The 26,726-nt window shown below is 47.0% G+C and overlaps 1 protein-coding gene across 2 annotated transcripts; it reads left to right on the top strand.

Moving 5' to 3' along the window:
* Window positions 1-116: 116 nt before the first annotated feature.
* On the top strand, window positions 117-26,190 carry LOC129849683 (neuron navigator 2-like). Of its 2 annotated transcripts, XM_055916492.1 has the most exons (7): window positions 117-865; window positions 12,433-12,550; window positions 13,221-13,273; window positions 22,825-22,897; window positions 23,048-23,282; window positions 24,428-24,558; window positions 25,004-26,190. In XM_055916492.1, the coding sequence occupies exons 1-7, from the start codon at window positions 614-616 to the stop codon at window positions 25,117-25,119; spliced, it is 978 nt and encodes a 325-aa protein (XP_055772467.1). In that variant the 5' UTR covers window positions 117-613; the 3' UTR covers window positions 25,120-26,190. The 2 variants fall into 2 exon arrangements, with proteins under 2 accessions (XP_055772467.1, XP_055772468.1); XM_055916493.1 differs by lacking the exons at window positions 24,428-24,558; window positions 25,004-26,190 and adding an exon at window positions 23,634-24,421.
* The last annotated feature ends 536 nt before the right edge of the window (window positions 26,191-26,726 follow it).

Genomic DNA, 26,726 nt, shown 5'->3' with positions numbered 1-26,726 from the left:
AGAGAGAGAGAGAAGAGAGAGAGAGAGAGAGAGAGAGAGAGAGAGAGAGAGAGAGAGAGAGAGAGAGAGAGAGAGAGAGAGAGAGAGAGAGAGAGAGAGAGAGAGAGAGAGAGAGAGAGAGAGAGAGAGAGAGAGAGAGAGACTCAGAGACTGGTTTCTTCTTCTCTCTGCTATTGGACAGACTCACCCACACACACACTCTGTACCTCTGGAACAGAACAGGTGGAGGGAGGAACCCAGAAGAACGTGCTCATCGCTGTGGATGGTTCCAGAACCTCGTTAAAATCCAGAGAAGGATGTGACTTGGCAGCCTGTCAGAGGGAGTTGTTCTCATCGAAAGGTTTACTTTTGGACTGTGTGTGTGAGTGTGTGTGTGGGTGTGTTTGTGAGTGTGTGTGTGTGTGTCACAGAGAGCCTTCTGCTGTACATGTGTGTATACAGGCTGACCTACCCCAGCTGTGGAGCCTCTGTGTGAGTGTAAGCCTGCGTTTTGGCCAACCTTCTTAGAAAATAGCAAAAAGATAGAGAGAGAGTCTGAGTGCTTGCATGTATGTGTGTGAGTATGTGAGTGTTGAGTGGTTTCTGAGACGTGCTCTGTAAGCAAGAGCGGAAGATGCCGGCCATTCTGGTCGCCTCTAAGATGAAGTCGGGACTGCCCAAACCGGTGCACAGCGCCCTGCCCATTCCTCAGCTACAAAACAATTCCGGGTCCAGGACCTCCATCACTCACAGCCACCTCAGACACAGCCCCCTGAAAGCCCCTCACCGGCAGGGAGAGCGCCGGGGAGAGGACGGGGGGGAGGAAATGACCACCCCCACCAAAAGGCTCTCAACCACAGGGAGTGACGACTGCGAGGACCCTCAGGTCAGAGCACAGTTCTTTTCAACCTTATCTGGTTATGTACTTAAACTAGGACTAAAGGACGAAACTTGGAGTAAATGAGTAAACTAGGACTAAAGGACGAAACTTGGAGTAAATGAGTAAACTAGGACTAAAGGACGAAACTTGGAGTAAATGAGTAAACTAGGACTAAAGGACGAAACTTGGAGTAAATGAGTAAACTAGGATAAAAGCTGGGATCTCTGCACCTGTTCTGTAGTTGGACAGCGAACACTATCGGCATTTGAGCAGTGTTACTGGTGTTGTGTGTATTTCTTAGTAGGCAGCAGCTGCTGTGTACTGGAGAGATGTAGGCTAATGGGGCTAAGGCACATAGTGATGAATGGTGTGTGTGTGGTCGGTGCTGTAAACATATGTCACAGGATAAAGCATTAGTCAAATGTTGTTTGAGGCTACGGTAGTAGAAAGGGGAGGGGTTAATACTCTAATCAGCGATGCAGATAGGGAACGACAACCCTTCCTTTATCGTCTGTCTTCACACTGTCACTACTACGTGGAGTTAAATGCAAAGAAGTGTTTCTTTGAAATCTGCTACAAGGCATTCATTTGAAATGATATCTAATTCATGTCATAGTCTTTGAAATGTCCCTGTGCGAAAGTAACTGACTGAAGTCTGCAGTGAAGTCTGCAGATTATTGCCCAGTAGTTAGAAACATAAATGTGCCTGTTTAAGGTCTTGTGTCTGTATTGCTGGCCTGGCCATGTGTAGCCTATATTAAACCTATGTGTAGCCTATATTAAACCTATGTGTAGCCTATATTAAACCTATGTGTAGCCTATATGAATCCTATCCCATAGCCCACTGTCCCAGGCAGACAGACATACAGACAAGCAGATAGACAGACAGACATACAGACAAGCAGATAGACAGACAGATGGGCAGACAGATAGGCAGATAGACAAGCAGACAGACAGACAAGCAGATAGACAACCAGACAGACAGACAGACAGACAGACAGACAGACAGACAGACAGACAGACAGACAGACAAGCAGATAGATAAGCAGACAGACAGACAGACAGACAGACAGACAGACAGACAGACAGACAGTCAGACAGACAAGCAGACAGCAGCAGTAGATGATGGTGTGCTTCATGTGGTGGAGAGGATGAAAGACATGGCTGTATAGACTATCATTACACAGAGTGAACAGCGGTCAGGGGGTTTTCTATAGTGCTCTATTTGGAGTGACTGTACTGTGCTGTGCTGTAGTGTAGTGCTGTAGTGTAGTGCTGTAGTGTAGTGCTGTAGTGTAGTGCTGTAGTGTAGTGCTGTAGTGTAGGGTAGTGCTGTAGTGCTGTAGGGTAGTGCTGTAGTGTAGTGCTGTAGTGTAGTGCTGTAGTGTAGTGCTGTAGTGTAGGGTAGTGCTGTAGTGTAGTGCTGTAGTGTAGTGCTGTAGTGTAGTGCTGTAGTGTAGTGCTGTAGTGTAGTGCTGTAGTGTAGTGTAGTGCTGTAGTGTAGTGCTGTAGTGTAGGGTAGTGTAGTGATGTAGTGTAGTGTAGTGATGTAGTGTAGTGCTGTAGTGTAGGGTAGTGCTGTAGTGTAGTGCTGTAGTGTAGTGCTGTAGCGTAGGGTAGTGCTGTAGTGTAGTGCTGTAGTGTAGTGCTGTAGTGTAGGGTAGTGCTGTAGTGTAGTGCTGTAGTGTAGTGCTGTAGTGTAGGGTAGTGTAGTGCTGTAGTGTAGTGTAGTGATGTAGTGTAGGGTAGTGTAGTGCTGTAGTGTAGTGCTGTAGTGTAGTGCTGTAGTGTAGTGCTGTAGTGTAGTGCTGTAGTGTAGTGTAGTGGTGTAGTGTAGTGCTGTAGGGTAGTGTAGTGCTGTAGGGTAGTGTAGTGCTGTAGTGTAGTGTAGTGCTGTAGTGTAGTGCTGTAGTGTAGGGTAGTGCTGTAGTGTAGTGCTGTAGTGTAGTGCTGTAGTGTAGGGTAGTACTGTAGTGTAGTGCTGTAGGGTAGTGATGTAGTGTAGTGCTGTAGTGTAGTGCTGTAGTGTAGTGCTGTAGTGTAGGGTAGTGCTGTAGTGTAGTGCTGTAGTGTAGTGCTGTAGGGTAGTGCTGTAGTGTAGTGCTGTAGTGTACTGCTGTAGTGTAGTGCTGTAGTGTAGTGCTGTAGTGTAGTGTAGTGCTGTAGTGTAGTGCTGTAGTGTAGTGCTGTAGTGTAGTGCTGTAGTGTAGTGTAGTGCTGTAGTGTAGGGTAGTGCTGTAGTGTAGTGCTGTAGTGTAGGGTAGTGCTGTAGTGTAGTGCTGTAGTGTAGTGCTGTAGTGTAGTACTGTAGTGTAGTGTAGTGCTGTAGTGTAGTGCTGTAGTGTAGTGTAGTGCTGTAGTGTAGTGCTGTAGTGTAGTGCTGTAGTGTAGGGTAGTGCTGTAGTGTAGTGCTGTAGTGTAGGGTAGTGCTGTAGTGTAGTGCTGTAGTGTAGTGCTGTAGTGTAGGGTAGTGCTGTAGTGCAGTGCTGTAGTGTAGGGTAGTGCTGTAGTGTAGTGCTGTAGTGTAGTGCTGTAGTGTAGGGTAGTACTGTAGTGTAGTGCTGTAGGGTAGTGATGTAGTGTAGTTCTGTAGTGTAGTGCTGTAGTGTAGTGCTGTAGTGTAGGGTAGTGCTGTAGTGTAGTGCTGTAGTGTAGTGCTGTAGGGTAGTGCTGTAGTGTAGTGCTGTAGTGTAGTGCTGTAGTGTAGTGCTGTAGTGTAGTGCTGTAGTGTAGTGCTGTAGTGTAGTGTAGTGCTGTAGTGTAGTGCTGTAGTGTAGTGCTGTAGTGTAGGGTAGTGCTGTAGTGTAGTGCTGTAGAGTAGGGTAGTGCCGTAGTGTAGTGCTGTAGTGTAGTGCTGTAGTGTAGGGTAGTGCTGTAGTGTAGTGCTGTAGTGTAGGGTAGTGCTGTAGTGTACTGCTGTAGTGTAGTGCTGTAGTGTAGTGCTGTAGTGTAGGGTAGTGCTGTAGTGTAGTGCTGTAGTGTAGGGTAGTGCTGTAGTGTAGTGCTGTAGTGTAGGGTAGTGCTGTAGTGTAGTGCTGTAGTGTAGTGCTGTAGTGTAGGGTAGTGCTGTAGTGTAGTGCTGTAGTGTAGTGCTGTAGTGTAGTGCTGTAGTGTAGTGCTGTAGTGTAGGGTAGTGTAGTGCTGTAGTGTAGGGTAGTGCTGTAGTGTAGTGCTGTAGTGTAGTGCTGTAGTGTAGGGTAGTGTAGTGCTGTAGTGTAGGGTAGTGCTGTAGTGTAGGGTAGTGCTGTAGTGTAGTGCTGTAGTGTAGTGGTGTAGTGTAGTGTAGTGTAGTGTAGTGCTGTAGTGTAGTGCTGTAGTGTAGTGTAGTGCTGTAGTGTAGTGTAGTGCTGTAGTGTAGTGTAGTGTAGTGCTGTAGTGTAGTGTAGTGCTGTAGTGTAGTGTAGTGCTGTAGTGTAGGGTAGTGCTGTAGTGTAGTGCTGTAGTGTAGTGCTGTAGTGTAGTGTAGTGTAGTGTAGTGCTGTACTGTGCTGCAGTGTTGTGCTGTACTGTACTATAGTGTGGTGTGGTGTGGTGTGGTGTGCTGTGGTGTGCTGTAGTGTAAAATCGAATCAAATCAAAATGTATTAGTCACATGCGCCGAATACAACAGGTGTAGACCTTACAGGGAAATGCTTACTTACAAGTCCCTAACCGACAGTGCAGTTACAAAAAATATGGATAAGAATAAGAGATAAAAGTAACAAGTAATTAAAGAGGAGCAGTAAAAAAATAACAATATATACAGGGGGGTGCCGATACAGAGTAGAAGCCTCTTGAACCTAGACTTGGTGCTCCAGTACCGCTTGCCATGCGGTAGCAGAGAGAACAGTCTATGACTAGGGTGGCTGGAGTCTTTGACAATTTCTAGGGCTTTCCTCTGACACCGCCTGGTATAGAGGTTCTGGATGGCAGGAAGCTTGGCCCCAGTGATGTACTGGGCCGTTTGCACTACCCTCTGTAGTGCCTTGCGGTCGGAGGCCGAGCGGTTGCTATACCAGGCAGTGATGGAATCAGTCAGGATGCTCTCGATGGTGCAACTGTAGAACCTGTTGAGGATCTTGGGACCCATGCCAAATCTTTTCAGTCTCCTGAGTGGGAATAGGTTTTGTCGTGCCCTCTTCACGACTGTCATGGTGTGCTTGGACCATGTTAGTTTGTTAGTAATGTGAACACCAAGGAACTTGAACCTCTCAACCTGCTCCACTGCAGCCCCGTCGATGAGAATGGTGGCGTGCTCAGTCCTCTTTTTCCTATAGTCCACAATCATCTCCTTTGTCTTGATCACGTTGAGGGAGAGGTTGTTGTCCTGGCACCACAGGTCCAGGTCTCTGACCTCCTCCCTATAGGCTGTCTTGTTGTTGTCGGTGATCAGGCCTACCACTGTTGTGTCATCCGCAAATTTAATGATGGTGTTGGAGTCGTGCCTGGCCGTGCAGTCATGAGTGAACAGGGAGTACAGGAGGGAGCTGAGCACGCACCACTGAGGGGCCCCTGTGTTGAGGATCAGCTTCGCGGATGTGTTGTTACCTACCCTTACCACCTGGGGGCGGCCCGTCAGGAAGTCCAGGATCCAGTTGCAGAGGGAGGTGTTTAGTCCCTGGGTCCTTAGCTTATTGTTGAGCTTTGAGGGCACTACGGTGTTGAACGCTGAGCTGTTGTCAATGAATAGCATTCTCACATAGGTGTTCCTTTTGTCCAGGTGGGAAAGGGCAGTGCGGAGTGCAATAGAGACTGCATAATCTGCGGATGCAAATTGGAGTGGGTCTAGGGTTTCTGGGATGATGGTGTTGATGTGAGCCATGACCAGCCTTTCAATACATTTCATGGCTACAGACGTGAGTGCTATGGGTCCGTAGTCATGTAAGCAGGTTACCTTAGTGTTCTTGGGCACAGGCACTATGGTGGTCTGCTTAAAACATGTTGGTATTACAGACTCGAACAGGAAGAGGTTGAAAATGTCAGTGAAGACACTTGCTAGTTGGTCAGCGCATGCTCGCAGTACACGTCCTGGTAATCCGTCTGGCCCTGCGGCCTTGTGAATGTTGACCTGTCTAAAGGTCTTACTCACATCAGCTGCGGAGAGCGTGATCACACAGTCTTCCAGTACAGCTAGTGCTCTCATGCATGTTTCAGTGTTTTTTGCCTCGAAGCGAACATAGAAGTAGTTTAGCTTGTCCGGTAGGCTCGTGTCACTGGGCAGCTCGCGGCTGTGCTTCCCTTTGTAGTCTGTCATGGTTTGTAGGCCCTGCCACATCAGATGAGCGTCAGAGCTGGTGTAGTACAACTCAATTATAGTCCTGTATTGGCGCTTTGCCTGTTTGATGGTTCGTCGGAGGGCATAGCGGGATTTCTTGTAAGCTTCCGGGTTCGAGTCCTGCTCCTTGAAAGCGGCAGCTCTAGCCTTTAGCTCAGTGCGGATGCTGCATGTAATCCATGGTTTTTGGTTGGGGTATGTACTGTACGTGCGGTCACTGTGGGGTCGACGTCATCGATGCACTTATTGATGAAGCCAATGACAGATGTGGTGTACTCCTCAATGCCATTGGAGGAATCCCGGAACATATTCCAGTCTGTGCTAGCAAAACAGTCCTGTAGCTTAGCATCTGCTTCATCTGACCACTTTTTTATTGATCTAGTCACTGGTGCTTCCTGCTTTAATTTTTGCATGTAAGCAGGAATCAGGAGGATATAATTATGGTAAGATTTGCAAATGGACAGGGGTGGCAGGTAGCCTAGTAGTTAGAGTTTTGAACTCATAACTGAAAGGTTGCAAGATCGAATCCCAGAGCTGACAAGGTAAAAAGCTGTCGATCTGCCCCTGAACAAGGCAGTTAACCTGTTGTCATTGAAAATAAGAATTTGTTCTTAACTGACTTGCCTAGTTAAATCAAGTAATGGAGGGTGATGGAACTGTGTGTGGAGTATAGGTGGTCCAGAGTTCTTTTCCCTCTGGTTGCACATTTGACATGTTGATAGAAATGAGGTCAAACTGATTTAAGTTTCCCTGCATTTAAGTTCCCGGCTACTGGGAGCGCCGCCTCTGGGTGAGGGTTTTCTTGTTGGCTTATGGTGGAATATAGCTCATTCAATGCTATCTTAGTACCAGCCTCTGACTGTGGTGGTATGTAGTGTGCTGTACTGTGCTGTGCTGTAGTGTAGTGCTGTACTGTAGTGCTGTGCTGTGCTGTACTGTGATGTGCTATGCTGTGCAGTACTGTGATGTGCTGTAGTGTAGTGCTGCACTGTAGTGCTGTGCCAGACTGAAGGGCGCCTCTGGAAGCTCCGGACTGAAGGGCGCCTCTGGAAGCTCCGGACTGAATGGCGCCTCTGGAAGCTCCGGACTGAAGGGCGCCTCTGGAAGCTCCGGACTGAAGGGCGCCTCTGGAAGCTCCGGACTGAAGGGCGCCTCTGGAAGCTCCGGACTGAAGGGCACCTCTGGAAGCTCCGGACTGAAGGGCGTCGCTGGAAGCTCCTGACTGGAGGGCGACGCTGGAGGCTCCGGACTGGAGGGCGTCTCTGGAGGCTCCGGGCTGGAGGCCGTCTCTGGAGGCCGTCTCTGGAGGATCCGGACTGGAGACTCCCGTTGGAGGCTTCGTGCCATGTCTCACCCCTGGAGGCTTCTTCCCATGGATCATCACTGGAGGCTTCTTGCCATGGATCATCACTGGAGGCTTCGTGCCATGGATCATCACTGGAGGCTTCTTGCCATGGATCATCACTGGAGGCTTCGTGCCATGGATCACCACTGGAGGCTTCTTGCCATGGATCATCACTGGAGGCTTCGTGCCATGGATCATCACTGGAGGCTTCATGCCATGTATCATCACTGGAGGCTTCTTGCCATGGATCCCCACTGGAGGCTTCCTGCCATGGATCATCACTGGAGTGGAGAGACACACAGGAGGCCTGGCTCTGGGATCAGGCACAGGACTCACCAGGCTGGGGAGACATGCAGGAGGCCTTGGCTGAGGCACTGGATACACTGGGCCGTGGAGGCGCACTGGAGGTCTCGAGCTAAGAGCCTGCTCAACCCGTCCTGGCTGGATGGTGACTTTGGCCCTGCACGAGCGGGGCGCAGGCACATGACGCACTGGGCTGTGCAGACGCACTGGAGACACAGTGCGCAGAGCCGGCGCAGGATATCCTGGGCCGTAGAGACGTACTGGAGGTCTGGAGAGCAGGGCTGGCACAATCCTTCCTGGCTGGATGCTCACCCTAGCCCGGCGGATGCGAGGAGCTGGAATATAGCACACTGGGCTATGAGTGCACACCGGGGACACCGTGCGCATCACCCCATAGCACGGGGCCTGACCAGTCACATGCTCGCCACGGTAAGCACAGGGAGTTAGCTCAGGTCTCCAACCTGACTCTGCCATTCTCCCCGTGTGTTCCCCCCAAAATAAATTCTGGGGCTGCCTCTCGTGCACGCCTCTTTGAGCCAACTCCTCGTAGCGTCGCCGCTCCGCCTTAGCTGCTTCCAGCTCCTCTTAGGACGGCGATATTCTCCCGTCTGTGCCCAGGGTCCCTTGCCGTCCAGGATTTCCTTCCATGTCCATCTCTCCAAAAACCGCTGCTCCCTCTTACCACGCTGCTTGGTCCGTTTTTGGTGGGTAGTTCTGTCACGTTCGTCGTATTGAGGAGACCAAGGCGCAGCGTGATATGAATACATATTCTTTTAATAACAGAAGAACACTGAACAAACTAACAAAGTAACAAAAACGAACGTGAAGCTAAATAGAACGAGTGCTGACATGCAACTCCACATAGACAACTACCCACACAGACAGGTGGGAAAAGGCAACCTAAGTATGGTTCTCAATCAGAGACAACGATAGACAGCTGCCTCTGATTGAGAACCACACCCGGCCAAACACACAGAAATACAAATCATAGAAAAAAGAACATAGAATGCCCACCCAAATCACACCCTGACCAAACCAAAATAGAGACATAGAAAGCTCTCTACGGTCAGGGCGTGACAGAGGTGAAGTTAATGATACTGTTTACAAACGTTTTACATATTGTGAAACTTTAGACAAGCACCTGCCAGATCTGTCTTGAGATCCCAGATATGTTCTGACTGGAAGCACAAAATGCACATGGTCAATACTGTATGCACAGTGAACCAGACAAATGATAGATGAGTGATTCCTTGAAAGTCTCTTCATTAGTCAAGAAGCTGGCAGGGATCCTTGCTGCTGATTACCTGCACCCTCTCCACCAATTAGATTCTACACAGTCTAATTGCCATTTAAAAAGTGATTTATTATCAGAAGTGATAGAGTACCTGACATTCAGTATAGTGAAGATGTCTTAGTTATGTGCAACTCTAGCACACCTGCTGCGGATGGCATAAATCTAGTGAGATTAGCAGGCCTATTGTGTGTGGGGCATGCGACATCTTGTTTGGTCCTACCAGGAAGAGAAGATCCCTTTAAGCCATCACCACAGCCTTCTACTACAGTAAACACACATCCAGCTGGCCTACACTGACTTCCAGCCAAACCCCACCACATACAGGGTTCAATACCACCAGGCTGGTTAGGCTACGTGTTTATTTCTGTGATGATTGGTGTGTATTGGATTAGGCCTGCAGTGGTTGGGTGGACTGGTTAGTGCTCAATTGCTTTCTGCAATGCAACAAAAATGCAGGATCAAATGTAGCCTAATTAGGGGGCAGTGTTTCTCTCTGTGTGTGTGTGTGTGTGTGTGTGTGTGTGTGTGTGTGTGTGTGTGTGTGTGTGTGTGTGCGTGCGTGCGTGCGTGCGTGCGTGCGTGCGTGTGTGTGCGCGTGTGTGCTTGCGTGCGTGCGTGCGTGCGTGCGTGCGTGCGTGTGTGTGTGTGCGCGTGTGTGCTTGCGTGCATGTGCGTGTATAGGACATGAATAATGTAATACAGTGGCCTTGAGGAAGGAAGAGGAGGGGGAGGCAGTAACATGATGAGTTAGATTACCTCTGGTCCACTGACACAAATGGGGTGGGCTGGCTACACACACACACGCACGCACGCACGCGCACACGCACACACACACACACACACACACACACACACACACACACACACACACACACAGACACACAGACACAGACACAGAGAAACACTGCTCCCTAGTGTTGGTTTTGCCCATGGGCAGGACAGAATATAGATGAGGGAGCTGGAGGACCATTGGGTTAGACATGAATCATGACTAATGCTTATTAATGGACACCCCAGCTGGATAGGGGACAGCCATTTGATATATGACTCTATTTAACTGGCTTGCTGTTACACCTGCCAGCTGTAGTATACACTGAGTATACCAAACATTAAGAACACCTTTCTAATATTGACTTGCACCCCACCCCCTTTTTGCCCTCAGAACAGCCTCAATCTGTTGAGACATGGATTCTACAAGGTGTTGAAAAGCATTCTACATGGATTCTGGCCCATGTTGACTACAATGCTTCCCACAGGTGTGTCAAGTTGGCTCGATGTCCTTTGGGTGGTGGACCATTGTTGACACACACAGGAAACTGTTGAGTGTAAAAAACACAGCAATGTTGCAGTTTTTGACACAAACAGGTGCACCTGGCACCTACTACCATACTACTACCATACTACTACCATACTACTACCATACCCCGTTCAAAGGCACCTACTACCATACCCCGTTCAAAGGCACCTACTACCATACCCCGTTCACAGGCACTTCAATATTTTGTCTTGCCCATTCACCCTCTGAATGGCACACATACATAATCAATGTCTCAATTGTCTCAAGGCTTTAAAATCCTTTAACCCGTCTCCTCCCCTTCATCTACACTGATTGAAGTGGATTTAACATGTGACACCAATAAGGGATCATAGCTTTCACCTGTATTCACCTGGGTCAGTCTATGTCCTGTTCTTAATGTTTTGTATACTCAGTATACAGTATGTCCAGGTCTGTCTTCAAAAACTGTCCATTTCTAGGCTATATCTTTAGCACAGTAACTGGAATTTTGATAAGCAAGTCAAAGTGCTGCTCATTCAATATAATATCAAGAATATTCCAATATTCTCACCGTCTGCTGCACTTTGTGGCAGGTGTTTCTTTGCTCACACAGCATCTGTATGTTGAGTTCTGAGATGTGGGAAAGGTGATCTTAGTCTTTATACACTCTGTCTGGTTGGATAGAGGTAACTCAAGCCTTTAGCCTTTTGTTTTCAGTGGCAGAAAATACATGTGTCTAGATAAAAGGCTCTAAATGGACCACTGTTAAGTAAGTTCTTCACATTAAGTTTGACAGGTTCAGAAAGCAAGAAAACAAGTGCAATTTGCAGTTTAAAAAAAATCTATGTTCAGCATTAGCAACTACTTGGTTGATGTGACTTTCCATTGACCCCATAGTGTTGCGGTAAATACTGTGTGTTGTTTTTTGTTTATTCGTGAAAGTCAGCAGAAGACAGATTGAGGTGTTAGTGTCAAACTCTCAACACTCAGCATGTTTTCTATGCAAATCCCCGAGCAGAAGCTTACTGCTGATCAGAGAAACACTGTGCAGGGAAAGAAATAGCAACCTGTGCTGTGATCTCAATAAATACATTTGTTTTGTAATATCTTTAAAAGACACTGAATGGTGTACAATTATTCAAAACCATATTTCCCTGCCAGGATAAATTCACATTGAGTATTCCACCTAACCTGAGTCACCTGCATAGAGGCAGGAAGTATTATTCAGATTTTTCAGGGGGTGCTGCAGCACCCGTACTTCCCACGGCTATGGTCACCTATTCAGTTCAAATCAAATTAAATGTATTTATATAGCCCTTCTTACATCAGCTGATATATCAAAGTGCTGTACAGAAACCCAGCCTAAAACCCCAAACAGCAAGCAATGCAGGTGTAGAAGCACGGTGGCTAGGAAGAACTCCCTAGAAAGGCCAGAACCTAGGAAGAAACCAAGAGAGGAACCAGGCTGAGGGGTGGCCAGTCCTCTTCTGGCTGTGCCGGGTGGAGATTATAACAGAACATGGCCAAGATGTTCAAATGTTCATAGCTGACCAGCAGGGTCAAATAATAATAATCACGGTGGTTGTCCAGTTTAGTCATTCAAAAGCATTTTCTTCCCGATTTAATCTCTATTGTAAGCATAATAATCGCATAAGCAGATTGGGCCTAACAGTTCACTGTTTTCTGTCAGAACAGACAGATTTAAAGTGACTGAGATGCTAAAATGTTGGAGATGCAGCAGAAGTGAACATCAAATTATGAACAAAACCCCTCAGATTACAGACATCTCACTCCAGTGCTCTCAGCCAGTGAGTTTCTGTCTTAATAGGTGATGTCGTACTTCCTACTCTTTGAAAGACATGATTGCTCACTCTCAGAGCAGAATTTACATTGTGCTCAGTGGCCTGGTTTCTGGAGGAATATGAGTATCACTCCTTGGAAAGCGAGTGTGTTCTGACTGTGCATTACATTTGGAAGGCGTTATCTACAGGTTTTTGCTTTGCCTTTATTAACAAGTAATGTAGGGTCTGTGATTATTATACATTGATTGTATTTCTTTCTATGTATGTCAATTGTATGTCTGTGTTTTGTTGTTGGGCAGATTTACACGGACTGGGCCAACCATTATCTGGTGAAGTCGGGCCGTCAGCGACTGATCAAGGACTTGCAGCAGGATGTTACAGATGGAGTGCTACTGGCTGAGATTATACAGGTTGTGGGTAAGTACTTCCCTAGCATTTATACTCTATTGGTAACTTTTATTCAGCAAATCCATTGGAATTATTTCTCATTTAAGATTTCATGTAATCATTATGCATTTTGTATTGGCTTTCCAATGGCAGGCCCAAACTTATGTTTTTTTGCATGGTTATCATATTATACTGCCTAATATAAGTATAATATGATTAGTCACAGTGTGTCTCTCATCTCTGGAATTCAACTCACTATGATCGTTGTTGTAGAGAGGTTAGGAGGGATCTTTAGGTTAGGAGGGGACTTCAAAATCAGTCTTTCCTGCAGGGAAAGTAAAGCAACTTCAGACTGAAACTCTGTTTTTCCCAGGGTGGGTGAGAGGTTGAGCAGCGAAGCCTGTCATTGTGTCTACACTGTTCATTGTGCTTAAGCGGAGTGAATAGAGGGAGTGTGGTTAGTGAAAGCTACATGAGGACCGTAGTGGTGCTATTTGACTAAGACTGTATCAGGTGCAAAACCACAGCTGCTTCCCATGGTTAGGGCAAGTTGTTACTGATTTTGGATAGATATTGTATGGGTGTCTTCAATGTGACTTGTCATTGTGCAGGGAAAGTCCCAAAAAGGATGTGTTACTTCATCATGAAAATATCCTCTTTCATTTCTTTCTCTCTCTTTTGTTTCGTCTTTCTTTTCTAGCAAATGAGAAGATAGAAGACATCAATGGCTACCCTAAGAGCCGGACTCAGATGGTGGGTGTTGGTGCTGTGTTTAATCTGTCACATAAGGGGATCAATCCTCCACACACTAAAACAGAGACACCAGGGAGGCTTGACCTACTAACGACATTATAGTATGGATCATAAGTTATCACGTGTGATTATTGAGCAAACACAACCGGATAATCCTTCCCAATTCTGAGATCCTGATGCTCAGAGAAAACCCCTGGTGGCATTTGCTTCTTTCTCCACTGTTTCCTGTGAGAGAATGGCCATGCCTTTTTTAGTGATGCCCTACTACAGTGGGAAGGCATTAAATAGACTGGTATCCTATTGAGGGCCATCTGCCATCTGCCACCCAAACAACCTCTCTTGCCTATTTGGGATTGAACCAATCTTCAAAAATGTGACAGATTTACAATTCCTATAAGGAAATCAGTAAATTTAAATAAAATCATTAATCTATGCATTTCACGTCACTGGCAACACATATACGTTTAAAAAAAAAGGTAGGGGCGTGGATCAGAAAACCAGCTCGACACATCTCCTTCAAGTCAAGTTGATCAAGCTGTTGATTGTGGCCTGTGGAATGTTGACCCACTCCTCTTCAATGGCTGTGCGAAGTTGCTGGATATTGGCGGGAACTGGAACATGCTGTTGAACACGTCAATCCAGAGCATGCCAAACTTGCTCAATGGGTGACATGTCTGGTGAGTATTCAGGCCATGGAAGAACTGGGATATTTTCAGTATCCAGGAATAATGTACAGATCCTTGCAACATGGTTCCGTGCATTATCATGCTGAAACACGAGGTGGTGGCGGTGGATGAAAGGCACAACAATGGGCCTCAGGATCTCGTCACGGTATGTTTGTGCATTCAAATTGCCATCGATAAAATGCAATTGTGTTCGTTGTCCGTAGCTTATGTCTGCCCATACCATAACCCCACTGCCACCATGGGGCACTCTGTTCATAACATTGACATCAGCAAACCGCTCACCCACACGACACCATACACGTTGTCTGCCATCTGCCAAGTACAGTTGAAACCGGGATTCATCCGTGAAGGGTACACTTCTCCATCGTGCCAGTGGCCATCGAAGGTGAGCATTTGCCCACTGAAGTCGGTTACAACTTCGAACTCCGAACCGAACTGCAGTCAGGTCAAGACCCTGGTGAGGATGACTAGCATGTAGGTGAGCTTCACTGAGACAGTTTCTAACAGTTTGTGCAGAAATTCTTCGGTTGTGCAAACCCAAGGTTTTGTTAGCTGTCCGGGTGGCTAGTCTCAAACGATCCCGCAGGTGAAGAAGCCGGTTGTGGAGGTCCTGGGCAGGCGTGGTTGCACGTGGTCCGCGGTTATGAGGCCGGTTGAACGTCCTGCCAAATTATGGTAGAGAAATTAACATTCAATTCTCCGGCAGCAGCTCTGGTGGACATTCCTGGAGTCAGCATGCTAACTGCACACTCCCTCAAAACTTGAGACAGCTTTGGCATTGTGTTGTGAGACAAAACGGCACATTTTAGAGTGGCCTTTTATTGTCTCCGTCACAAGGGGCACCTGTATAATGATCATGCTGTTTAATCAGCTTCTTGATATGCCACAGCTGTCAGGTGGATGGATTATATTGGCAACGGAGAAATGCTCACTGACAGTGATGTAAACACATTTTTGCACAACATTTGAGAGAAATAAGCTTTTTGTGCGTACTGAAGATTTCTGCTATGTTTTATTTCAGCTCATGAAACATGGGACCAACACTTTGCATGTTGTGTTTCTATTTTTGTTCAGTATAGTTTCATATTATTAGATATATCTGTCTTTCTTACAGTTACATTCTCTTTATCTGACCCTCTTTCATTTGGACTACCTTCCTCAGTGTAATAATATCTATCTCTCACTCTAGCTGACCCTGCCTCTTCCACCCTGCACTAGGTCCCAACCACCCACGTTTAACAACAGACCCTGCCTCTTCCACCCTGCACCAGGTCCCAACCACCCACATTTAACAACAGACCCTGCCTCTTCCACCCTGCACCAGGTCCCAACCACCCACGTTTAACAACAGACCCTGCCTCTTCCACCCTGCACCAGGTCCCAACCACCCACGTTTAACAACAGACCCTGCCTCTTCCACCCTGCACCAGGTCCCAACCACCCACGTTTAACAACAGACCCTGCCTCTTCCACCCTGCACCAGGTCCCAACCACCCACGTTTAACAACAGACCCTGCCTCTTCCACCCTGCACCAGGTCCCAACCACCCACGTTTAACAACAGACCCTGTATTTATACAATTGTTTTTCTCTTGTGGTGGACCAGAAATAGGGAAAATATGGTTGTTATTAAAATGATGAGTAGCTCTATGAATTGATGTCTTTCAGTAAGCCTCGCTACCTCAAAGTGAACTTCCTGGATTTTAGTGTAATGGATGGGAAGTAGTTTTGATTTAATCTGAAACACATTGCTTTAATTGTTGGGAAACTTTCCTGCAGTTACTAGTGGGTGTTCATGAATTGCATATAATGATCTGTGGTAAGGTCTGAATGAAAAGAGGTTAATGATTGAATTGTGGCCTATATGATATGCTAGTTGTACTATATGTTTGAACCATCTGAAGGATGGTTTCAGTTGGTGCATTGTACAGTATTATTTCCGCTTTCATCATTAGTGGTTGTTTATAATCCAAGAGGGGCCAAATGGTTAATTTTTTATTTATTTTATTTTTATTTAACCTTTATTTAACCAGGTAGGCAAATTGAGAACACGTTCTCATTTACAATTGCGACCTGGCCAAGATAAAGCAAAGCAGTTCGACACATACAACAACACATAGTTACACATGGAGTAAAAACAAACATATAGTCAATAATACAGTGAAAAGATAAAAAAATAAGTCTATATACAATGTGAGCAAGTGAGGTGAGATAAGGGAGGTGAAGGCAAACAGATATATGTATAAATAAATAAAAATATAAAAAGGCCATGGAGGCGAAGTGAGTACAACACAGCAAGTAAAATAAAAACTAAAAAAAACACTGGAATGGTTGGTTTGCATTGGAAGAAAGTGCAAAGTAGAGACAGAAATAATGGGGTGCAAAGGAGCAAAATAAATTAATAAATAAATACAGTAGGTAAAGAGGTAGTTGTTTGGGCTAAATTGTAGATGGGTTATGTACAGGTGCAGTAATCTATGAGCTGCTCTGACAGCTGGTGCTTAAAGCTAGTGAGGGAGATAGGTGTTTCCAGTTTCAGAGATTTTTGTAGTTCGTTCCAGTCATTGGCAGCAGAGAACTGGAAGGAGAGGCGTCCAAAGGAAGAATTGGTTTTGGGGGTGACTAGAGAGATATACCTGCTGGAGCGCGTGCTACGGGTAGGTGCTGCTATGGTGACCAGCGAGCTGAGATAAGGGGGGACTTTACCTAGCAGGGTCTTGTAGATGACCTGGAACCAATGGGTTTGGCGACGAGTATGAAGCGAGGGCCAGCCAACGAGAGTGTACAGGTCGCAGTGGTGGGTAGTATATGGGGCTTTGGTGACAAAACGGATGGCACTGTGATAGACTGCATCCAATTTAATGAGTAGGGTTTTGGAGGCTATTTTGTAAATGACATCACCGAAGTCGAGGATTGGTAGGATGGTCAGTTTTACAAGGGTATGTTTGGCAGCATGAGTAAAGGATGCTTTGTTGCGGAATAGGAAGCCAATTCTAGATTTGACTTTGGATTGGAGATGTTTGATGTGGGTCTGGAAGGAGAGTTTACAGTCTAACCAGACACCTAGGTATTTGTAGTTGTCCACATATTCTAAGTCAGAGCCGTCCAAAGTAGTGATGTTGGACAGGCGGGCAGGAGCAGGCAGCGATCGGTTGAAGAGCATGCATTTGGTTTTACTTGTATTTAAGAGCAGTTGGAGGCCACGGAAGGAGAGTTGTATGGCATTGAAGCTCGCCTGGAGGGTTGTTAACACAGTGTCAAAAGAAGGGCCAGAAGTATACAGAATAGTGTCGTCTGCGTAGAGGTGGATCAGAGAATCACCAGCAGCAAGAGCGACATCATTGATGTAAACAGAGAAGAGAGTCGGTCCAAGAATTGAACCCTGTGGCACCCCCATAGAGACTGCCAGAGGCCCGGACAACAGACCCTCCGATTTGACACACTGAACTCTATCAGAGAAGTAGTTGGTGAACCAGGCGAGGCAATCATTAGAGAAACCAAGGCTGTCGAGTCTGCCAATGAGGATGTGGTGATTGACAGAGTCAAAAGCCTTGGCCAGGTCAATGAATACGGCTGCACAGTATTGTTTCCTATCGATGGCGGTTACGATATCGTTTATGACCTTGAGCGTGGCTGAGGTGCACCCATGACCAGCTCTGAAACCAGATTGCATAGCGGAGAAGGTGTGGTGTGATTCGAAATGGTCGGTAATCTGTTTGTTGACTTGGCTTTCGAAGACCTTAGAAAGGCAGGGTAGGATAGATATAGGTCTGTAGCAGTTAGGGTCAAGGGTGTCCCCCCCTTTGAAGAGGGGGATAACCGCAGCTGCTTTCCAATCTTTGGGGATCTCAGACGACACGAAAGAGAGGTTGAAGAGGCTAGTAATAGGGGTGGCAACAATTTCAGCAGATAGTTTTAGAAAGAAAGGGTCCAGATTATCTAGCCCGGCTGATTTGTAAGGGTCCAGATTTTGCAGCTCATTAAGAACATCAGCTGACTGTATTTGGGAGAAAGAGAAATGGGGAAGGCTTGGGCGAGTAGCAGAGGGGAGGGCAGTGCTGTTGTCCCGGGTAGGGGTAGCCAGGTGGAAAGCATGGCCAGCCGTAGAAAAATGCTTATTGAAATTCTCAATTATAGTGGATTTATCTTCAGGGCGGTTGGAAGCTGGGAGGAGGTGTTCTTATTCTCCATGGACTTTACGGTGTCCCAGAACTTTTTTGAATTTGTGTTGCAGGAAGCAAATTTCTGCTTGAAAAAGCTAGCCTTGGCTGTTCTAACTGCCTGTGTATATTGGTTTCTGGCTTCCCTGAAAAGTTGCATATCACGGGGGCTGTTCGATGCTAATGCAGAACGCCATAGGATGTTTTTCTGTTGGTTAAGGGCAGTCAGGTCAGGAGAGAACCAAGGGCTATATCTGTTCCTGGTTCTAAATTTCTTGAATGGGGCATGCTTATTCAAGATGGTGAGGAAGGCATTTTTAAAAAATGACCAGGCATCCTCTACTGACGGGATGAGATCAATATCCTTCCAGGATACCCCGGCCAGGTCAATTAGGAAGGCCTGCTCGCTGAAGTGTTTCAGGGAGCGTTTGACAGTGATGAGTGGAGGTCGTTTGACCGCTGACCCATTACGGATGCAGGCAATGAGGCAGTGATCGCTGAGATCTTGGTTAAAAACAGCAGAGGTGTATTTGGAGGGCAAGTTTGTTAGGATGATATCTATGAGGGTACCCGTGTTTACGGAATTGGGGTGGTACCTGGTAGGTTCATTAATAATTTGTGTGAGATTGAGGGCATCAAGCTTAGATTGTAGGGTGGCTGGGGTGTTGAGCATGTTCAAATTTAGGTCGCCTAGCAGCACGAGCTCTGAAGATAGATGGGGGGCAATCAGTTCACATATAGTGTCCAGAGCACAGCTGGGGGCAGAGGGTGGTCTATAGCAGGCGGCAACGGTGAGAGACTTGTTTTTAGAGAGGTGGATTTTTAAAAGTAGAAGTTCAAATTGTTTGGGAACAGACCTGGATAGTATAACAGAACTCTGCAGGCAGTCTTTGCAGTAGATTGCAACACCGCCCCCTTTGGCCGTTCTATCTTGTCTGAAAATATTGTAATTGGGGATAAAAATGTCTGAATTTTTGGTGGTCTTTCTAAGCCAGGATTCAGACACGGCTAATACATCCGGGTTGGTAGAGTGTGCTAAAGCAGTGAACAAAACAAACTTAGGGAGGAGGCTCCTAATGTTAACATGCATGAAGCCAAGGCTATTACGGTTACAGAAGTCATCAAAAGAGAGCGCCTGGGGAATAGGAGTGGAGCCAGGTACTGCAGGGCCTGGATTCACCTCTACATCACCAGAGGAACAGAGGAGAAGTAGGATAATAGTACGGCTAAAAGCTATGAGAATTGGTCGCCTAGAGCTACCAGAGCAGAGAGTAAAAGGAAGTTTCTGGGGGCGATAAAATAGTTTAAAGGAATAATGTACAGACAAAGGTATGGTAGGATGTGAATACAGTGGAGGTAAACCTAGGTATTGAGTGATGATGAGAGAGATCTTGTCTCTAGAAACATCATTGAAACCAGGTGATGTCATCGCATATGTGGGTGGTGGAACTGCAGGGTTGGATATGGTATAGAGAGCAGGGCTAGAATCTCTACAGTGAAATAAGCCAATAAACACTAACCAGAACAGCAATGGACAAGGCATATTTACATTAAGGAGAGGCAAGCTTAATCGAGTGATAAATAAGGGTCCAGTGAGTAGAGGTGGGTTGGGGTCGTGGCGATCCAGACAGCTGGCCGGGTATATGGCTATCGGTAGCAGCATAGGATGGAGGTCTGTTTGTAGATACCTCGTGCGTTTCCGTCGGTAGGTTCCGTGTAGTGGGGTTTTGTTCAGATAGCAGCCGATAAGACAGCTAACGATTAGCGGGCCTCAGATGAGCGTTCAGGTAACGCCGGGACGGAGGTGCCGGTTGGATAAATCCCTCGGGCAGATAACGTCGGCAGTCAGTCGTGAAGGCCCGGTGGGGTTCCGTATCTGCAGCAGCAACAAAGAAGCGGGTCCGGATGGTGATGGAACTCCTCAGCTGGCTAGCTCCAGCATGATTTGAGTTAGCTCCGGGGTCGACGTAAGCCAATAGTCACACGGTATGCAGCTAGCTAGCTGCGAAATCAAGGTGCAAAATAGAGGCTGAGGCTGCGGTTGGAATCCGGGGAAACTGAGAGAGAAAAAAGTCCCGGAATGCTCCGGTCCGAGTCGCGTTGCACTAAAGTGCCGGTAGATTATCGAGCTAGAGGAATAGCTGATGACCGCAAAACGTGGGCAGCTGAAACACCAACGCTAGCCAGCAAACCGGCTAATTTCGGGGCAGCTACAGATTAGCTTCTGGCTAGCTATCGGAGTAGCTTCTGGATTAGCTTTCAGGCTAGCTTCTGAATTAGCCCCTGGCTATCTTCCACGATGGATTTTCAGATTGAGGTGAAGATTTGACAAAGATTTTCCTACATCTCTGACATACATTAAGCCTAATGTTATATTATCATTGTATGGTGACACCATATACAGTTCAAGTCGGAAGTTTACTTACACCTTAGCCAAATACATTTTGTCACGGCCGTCAAAAGGAGGAGACCAAGGTGCAGCGTGGTATGCGTACATACTTATTTATTTTAACGAATGAACACTGAACAAACTAACAAAATAACAAAACAAACGGTGAAGCTATATGGATAGTGCAGACAGGCAACTAAACATAGAACAAGAATCCACAAACATCAAAGGGAAAATGGCTACCTAAATATGATCCCCAATCAGAGACAACGATAAACAGCTGCCTCTGATTGGGAACCATATCAGGCCACCATAGACATATAAATCACCTAGACCTACAACAACCCTTGACAATACAAAAACTAACGTACTGAGTACCTTCGCTGGAGACTCCGGACTGTGGACCGTCGCTGGAGGCTCCGGACTGTGGACCGTCGCTGGAGGCTCCGGACTGTGGGCCGTCGTTGGAGGTTCCGGACTGTGGCCCGTCGTAGGAGGTTCCGGACTGTGGCCCGTCGTAGGAGGTTCCGGACTGTGGCACGTCGTTGGAGGTTCCGGACTGTGGCCCGTCTTAGGAGGTTCCGGACTGTGGCCCGTCGTTGGAGGTTCCGGACTGTGGCCCGTCGTTGCAGGTTCCGGACTGTGGCCCGTCGTTGGAGGTTCCGGACTGTGGCCCGTCGTTGGAGGTTCCGGACTGTGAAACGTCTCCGGAAGCTCTGGACTGGGAACTGTCGCCGGTAGCTCTGAACTGGGTACTGTCGCCGGAAGCTCTGGACTGGGTACTGTCGTTGGAAGCTCTGGACTGGGTACTGTCGCCGGAAGCTCTGGACTGGGTACTGTTGCCGGAAGCTCTGGACTGTGGAAGCGCACTGGAAGCCTGATGCGTGGTGCCGGAACTGGTGGTACCGGGCTGGGGACACACACCTCAGGGCGAGTGCGGAGAGGAGGCACAGGGCGTACTGGACTGTGGAAGCGCACTGGAGGCCTGATGCGTGGTGCCGGAACTGGTGGTACCGGGCTGAGGACACGCACCTCAGGGCGAGTGCGGGGAAGAGGCACAGGCCGTACTGGACTGTGGAGGCACACTGGAGGTCTTATGCGTGGTGCCGGAACTGGTGGTACCGGGCTGGGGACACGCACCTCAGGGCGAGTGCGGAGAGGAGGCACAGGACATACTGGACTGTGGAGGCACACTGGAGATCTAGAGCGTATAGCTGGCACAATGCGTCCTGGCTGGATGCTCACTTGAACCCGGCAAGTGCGAAGAGCTGGAATAGAGCGCACCGGGCTATTAATGCGAACTGGAGACACCGTGCGCATCACACGCTCCCCAGCACACCCGCTCTGCAGCCTAGCACCTCTCTCCGGAATCTTGCTTCGAACTCCTCATCCAACTCCCTGACTGGCTCTATGTGCCCCCCCCAAAAAACTTCTTGGGGTTTCTGTGGCCTACCTCGTTGGTATTTCTCCTCGTAATATCGCCGTTCCGCTTTTGCTGCCTCTATTTCCTTCTTCGGAAGGCGATACTCCCCAGCCTGCGTCCAGGGTCCTGCTCCGTCCAAAATCTCCTCCCAGGTCCATTCCTCCTTAACTTCTCTGCGCGACGGATCCCTTTTACGGGATCACTTTCCTAAACCACCGCTAGAATTGCAGGGCGCCAAATGCTAAAATATTACTAAAAATATTTATAATCATGCAAGTGAAATATACCAAAACACAGCTTAGCTTGTTGTTAATCCACCTACCGTGTCAGATTTTGAATATATGTATTTTTTTTAAACAGGGGGAGGCAACGGAACAGGGATTTTTCCAAATAAAAGGCACTTCCGGGTTGGATTTCCTCAGGTTTTCGCATGCAAAATCAGTTCTGTTATACTCACAGACAATATTCTGACAGTTTTGGAATCTTTAGAGTGTATTCTAGCCTAATCTGTCAATTATATGCATATTCTAGCATCTGGACCTGAGAAATATTCCGTTTACCTTGTGTACGTTATTTTTCCAAACATAAAATTCTGCCCCCAAGCTGAAAGAAGTTAAGAACAAATTCTTATTAACAATGATGGCCTACCCCGGCCAAAGCCTAACCCGGACGAGGCTGGGCCAATTGTGCGCCACCCTTTGGGACTCCCAATCACGGCCGGTTGTGATACAGCCTGAAACCAAACCAGGGTCTGTAGTGATGCCTCTAGCATTGAGATGCTGTGCCTTAGACCGCTGCGCCACTCGGAAGCCCTAAGTGGCCTTTGCTAATGTATGACTGCCCTATCTGTACTAATGAAGTGCCATGCCCTGACTCCTCTCTCCTTTCCCCCAGATTGAGAACATTGATACCTGCCTTGGATTCCTGGCAGCCAGAGGGGTGAACATCCAGGGGCTCTGTGCAGAGGGTACTTCAAACTGCCACTATCTACCAGACACTCTCCCTCATATCTGCTGCTAATGTAGAGCTTCTAATGAATAACTCCACGTTACAACGGACTGTGGAGAGGAAAAGATACCAAAAGATACCAACCTCTCTGTCTCTCCTCCTATTGCAGAGATTCGTAATGGGAACCTGAAGACCATTCTGGGTCTGTTCTTCAGTTTGTCCTGCTACAAGCAACAGCAGCAGCAGCAGAAGGTGTTGAAACAGCAGGCCTCTCATCAGCCAAAGCACAGCACCCAGCCTGGACATACTCCCCATAGATCACCAGCCCTCTCTCACACCCACACCCATCATACCCACAGCTCCACTGCACCAGAACACAAAGCAGCATCAGATATGCTGTCCAGGTGAAGTACCTTGTAACAACCCAACCTCCCGTTTCAACACATGGCAAGATCTCCATGGTTTGGAGAAGCTCTGTGAGATTATTTATGAGTAACCGCAGTCCTCATAAAATGTGACATGAATTCCTCATGTTCAAATGATAGTGTTGTTTATATCATCCATACTAATTGTGTGAAGTCTCATCTACGTTGGTGTCCATGCCATTGGGTAGCAGGCCATCTTCTTTGAATCTCCTTGTTTTTACATAACTTGTTCAAGTTTCTATGATCCTCTTGATCTCATATAAGCTGCTTTCAGATCTCTGTCTGCTTTTACATTGTGTCTACCCATCCCTCTGTTTCTCCTCCATGCAGTCTATCAACCAATGCTTCAACCACTCAGAGTAAAGGGCTAAAGCTCTCTGTGGCTCAGAGAAAGTCTTCTAGGTCAGCTTTCATCTATCTCTCTCTTCCCCTCTTTCTCTCGCTCTCACTCTATCTCCTCTCCCCTTTCTCTCTCCCATAGACACTGCATGCTGCAGTCCACTCGCACTGTTGTAGATGCATCAGGTCTAGTGTTTGAAAAGATTCCCCATTCTCCCACCTAATTTCTGATAGTCTTGTAGTGTGTTAGACCTTTTTATTTGTGTATAAACACTTGCATCCTGGTGTGTTTGCTGTGTGCATGGTTTAGTATTATGGAAGTGCTTCTCAACCTGTCTGTTTCACCGTGTGTGAGTGTGTATGTCCAGTACCTTTTCATGGATTATAAAAAGCTCAGCATGAGGTAATTCAATACCACCACCTACTGGTGGTGAAACTGTGCAACCACATGTATCTCCCCTGAGATGTTTTCCATAGATTTACATTTTAGTCATTTAGCAGACGTGACTTACTTGCATGTTTCATACTTGTCCCCTGTGGGAATCGAACCCACAACTCTGGCGTTACAAGTGCCATCCTCTACACACTGAGCCCCACGGGACCGCCCTGCCATTCAAGAACTCACAAATATGTTAATGATACACTCCTTAATAACGTTATTTGAGGAATATTATTTCATCCCCTTTAGCAGATGATTAATTCTGTTTAGAATTATACCGGTTAAGAAGAGCATTTCTGCTGTTCAGTGTTTATTTAACTAGTCACTATTTCCGTGTGGCCCACAGACTGCCAGGCCCCACCACGCGAGTCTCAGCCCCAGGCAGCGAGGGGAAGCATCGTGGGGCCTCCAACAGCAACCGCCGCAGCCAGAGCTTCAACCACCATGACATGCCCAAGTTCTCCAGCAGTGACAGAGGTGAGTTACCGTACATGAGGAAGTAATCCTGTGCTTTTAGAGGCCAACCACTTGGGGTACACCCATTTTAACCCCTGTGCAACAAAGAAAAAGATGAAAACAAATCTCCTGGATTCAGAGCAATCTTGTCTAGACGGTTATCCTAGAACGTACAAACAGACACATAAACAGATAACCTATGCATACATGGTTTCTATCTTATCATTTTCTATGCTGTTAGAGGAGCAGGTAATGATTTAACAACATGGGTGCCGCTAAGCTTAACTTGTTGTTGTAGTAGAGGCAAGTGTGTGGTTTATTTACATGAAGTAAAATGTAACACAAAATCTGAATGATGTCATTTTACATTAGGTCTTAGGTTTTTGTGTAAGCACATGCTTTACAGACAAACTTTAATCCATGGACGTTTCTGTTTGTGAAGTAAACAACTATTTCCTCACTCCAGCACCTATCATTTCATCTGGCTTGCTAAATAACTCTCATTTTGATGACATCCGTTTTGTGAGTATTGCACAGTTCTACATTTGGCATAACAAATGTGTTACTTCCTCTGCTTTCTAGAGCCTATATTTACTGTGTATTCCTACCTGTGTGTTTGATTATAGTGTGGTGGACATCACGTTACACCATGGCTTTACAATCGTAGTGGTATAACTAAATCTGTCTGAAAAAATGGCCTTGTTTGATTTAAGATCTTATAATATATCTTCACTGTAAATCTTAGTCCTAGATTGGTAGATTGGGTCCTCAGTGGTATGAAGCCAGTCAGACGGTACTTCCCTGTGATGTATGTTAGTGAGAGTGGAGTAGAGCAGAACAGAGCAGAGCTGAGAAGAACAGAGCAGAATAGAACAGAGTCGACCAGAACAGTACAGAGCCGAGAAGAACAGAGCAGAACAGAGCCGAGCAGAACTGAGCAGAACAGAGCCGAGCAGAACAGTACAGAGCCAAGAAGAACAGAGCAGAACAGAGCCGAGCAGAACTGAGCAGAACAGAGCCGAACAGAGCCGAGAAGAACAGAGCAGAACAGAGCCGAGCAGAACCAAACAGGGCAGAACAGAACTGAGCAGAACAGAGCAGAGCTGAGCAGAACTGAGCAGAACAGAGCAGAGTAGAACAGAGCTGAGCAGAACTGAGCAGAAAGAGCAGAGTAGAACAGAGCTGAGCAGAACTGAGCAGAACAGAGCAGAGTAGAACAGAGCCGAGCAGAGCAGAGTAGAAAGAACATAGCTGAGCAGAACTGAGCAGAGTAGAACAGAGCCGAGCAGAACAGAGCAGAGTAGAACAGAGCCGAGCAGAACTGAGCAGAACAGAGCCGAGCCAAACAGGGCAGTACAGAGCCGAGCAGAACAGAGCCGAGCAGAACAGAGCAGAACAGTACAGAGCCGAGCAGAACTGAGCAGTGTGACGGTAGGGGTTAACTTTCTGGCTGGGTGGTTTACCTGGATAACCCAGTATACAGTCTGCATTCTACAGCCTACAGTACAGTCTACAGTCAGCTAGTGGTAGGCTGCTGCTGCTGTGTGATGAGGAATTCACTGTGCATTGACTGAGCCCTAATTAGTGTACATGTGGAACAGAGATGGAGGGATAGAGGGAACAACAGAGAGAAGGATGGGGAGGAGGAGGGAGAGGGAGAGATGGAGGGAAGGAGGGAGAGAGGGAATGAGAGACAGAGAGGAAAGGCTAGAGGGAGAAAGATAGACAGTGAGGGAGAGAGCGGTACAGGGAGTCTCATTAGAACGAGAATCTTAAATGTTTGGTGTTCACTTCTTATTGACAAATCAAGCATGACTGGAACTATACTATGACCACTGTCATTCCTGACCTGTCAATCAAGGATCATCTGGGAGGGTGAGTGTCTCTGAGCGACTAACCCATGGCGGGGGGAGGGGGGGGGGGCAATGTATGGATGTTTGTTGTTGACTAATTCAGACTGGGGGGATATAGAGATTGTGCTAGTGAAAAGTAAAAGCTAGAGCGTGGTTGTAGCAGGTTTACGTGTCTGTCTGTCCTCATGCTCTACAAAGATTAGATTGTATTGTATTCAGTAGGAGACTGAAGTAAAGTTACTGTGAAGTAAAGTTATTGTGGTTCCTCTCTGCTAGACCAGGACTGGATGATCAGCCCAGCTGGTGTTCTATTTGTGTCTATTCTTGTCGAGGAAC

This window comes from Salvelinus fontinalis, unplaced genomic scaffold (genome assembly GCF_029448725.1).
Source record: "Salvelinus fontinalis isolate EN_2023a unplaced genomic scaffold, ASM2944872v1 scaffold_1628, whole genome shotgun sequence".
Classification (NCBI taxonomy): domain Eukaryota; kingdom Metazoa; phylum Chordata; class Actinopteri; order Salmoniformes; family Salmonidae; genus Salvelinus; species Salvelinus fontinalis.
This window is presented reverse-complemented; position numbering and strand designations above follow the sequence as displayed.

Coding starts and splice junctions, on each gene's coding strand:
- LOC129849683 (XM_055916492.1), top strand. CDS start 614: ATGCCGGCCATTCTGGTCGCCTCTAAGATGAAGTCGGGACTGCCCAAA. Junction 12,551..13,220: donor TGAGATTATACAGGTTGTGG/GTAAGTACTTCC, acceptor TTTCTTTTCTAG/CAAATGAGAAGATAGAAGAC. Junction 13,274..22,824: donor CTAAGAGCCGGACTCAGATG/GTGGGTGTTGGT, acceptor CCTTTCCCCCAG/ATTGAGAACATTGATACCTG.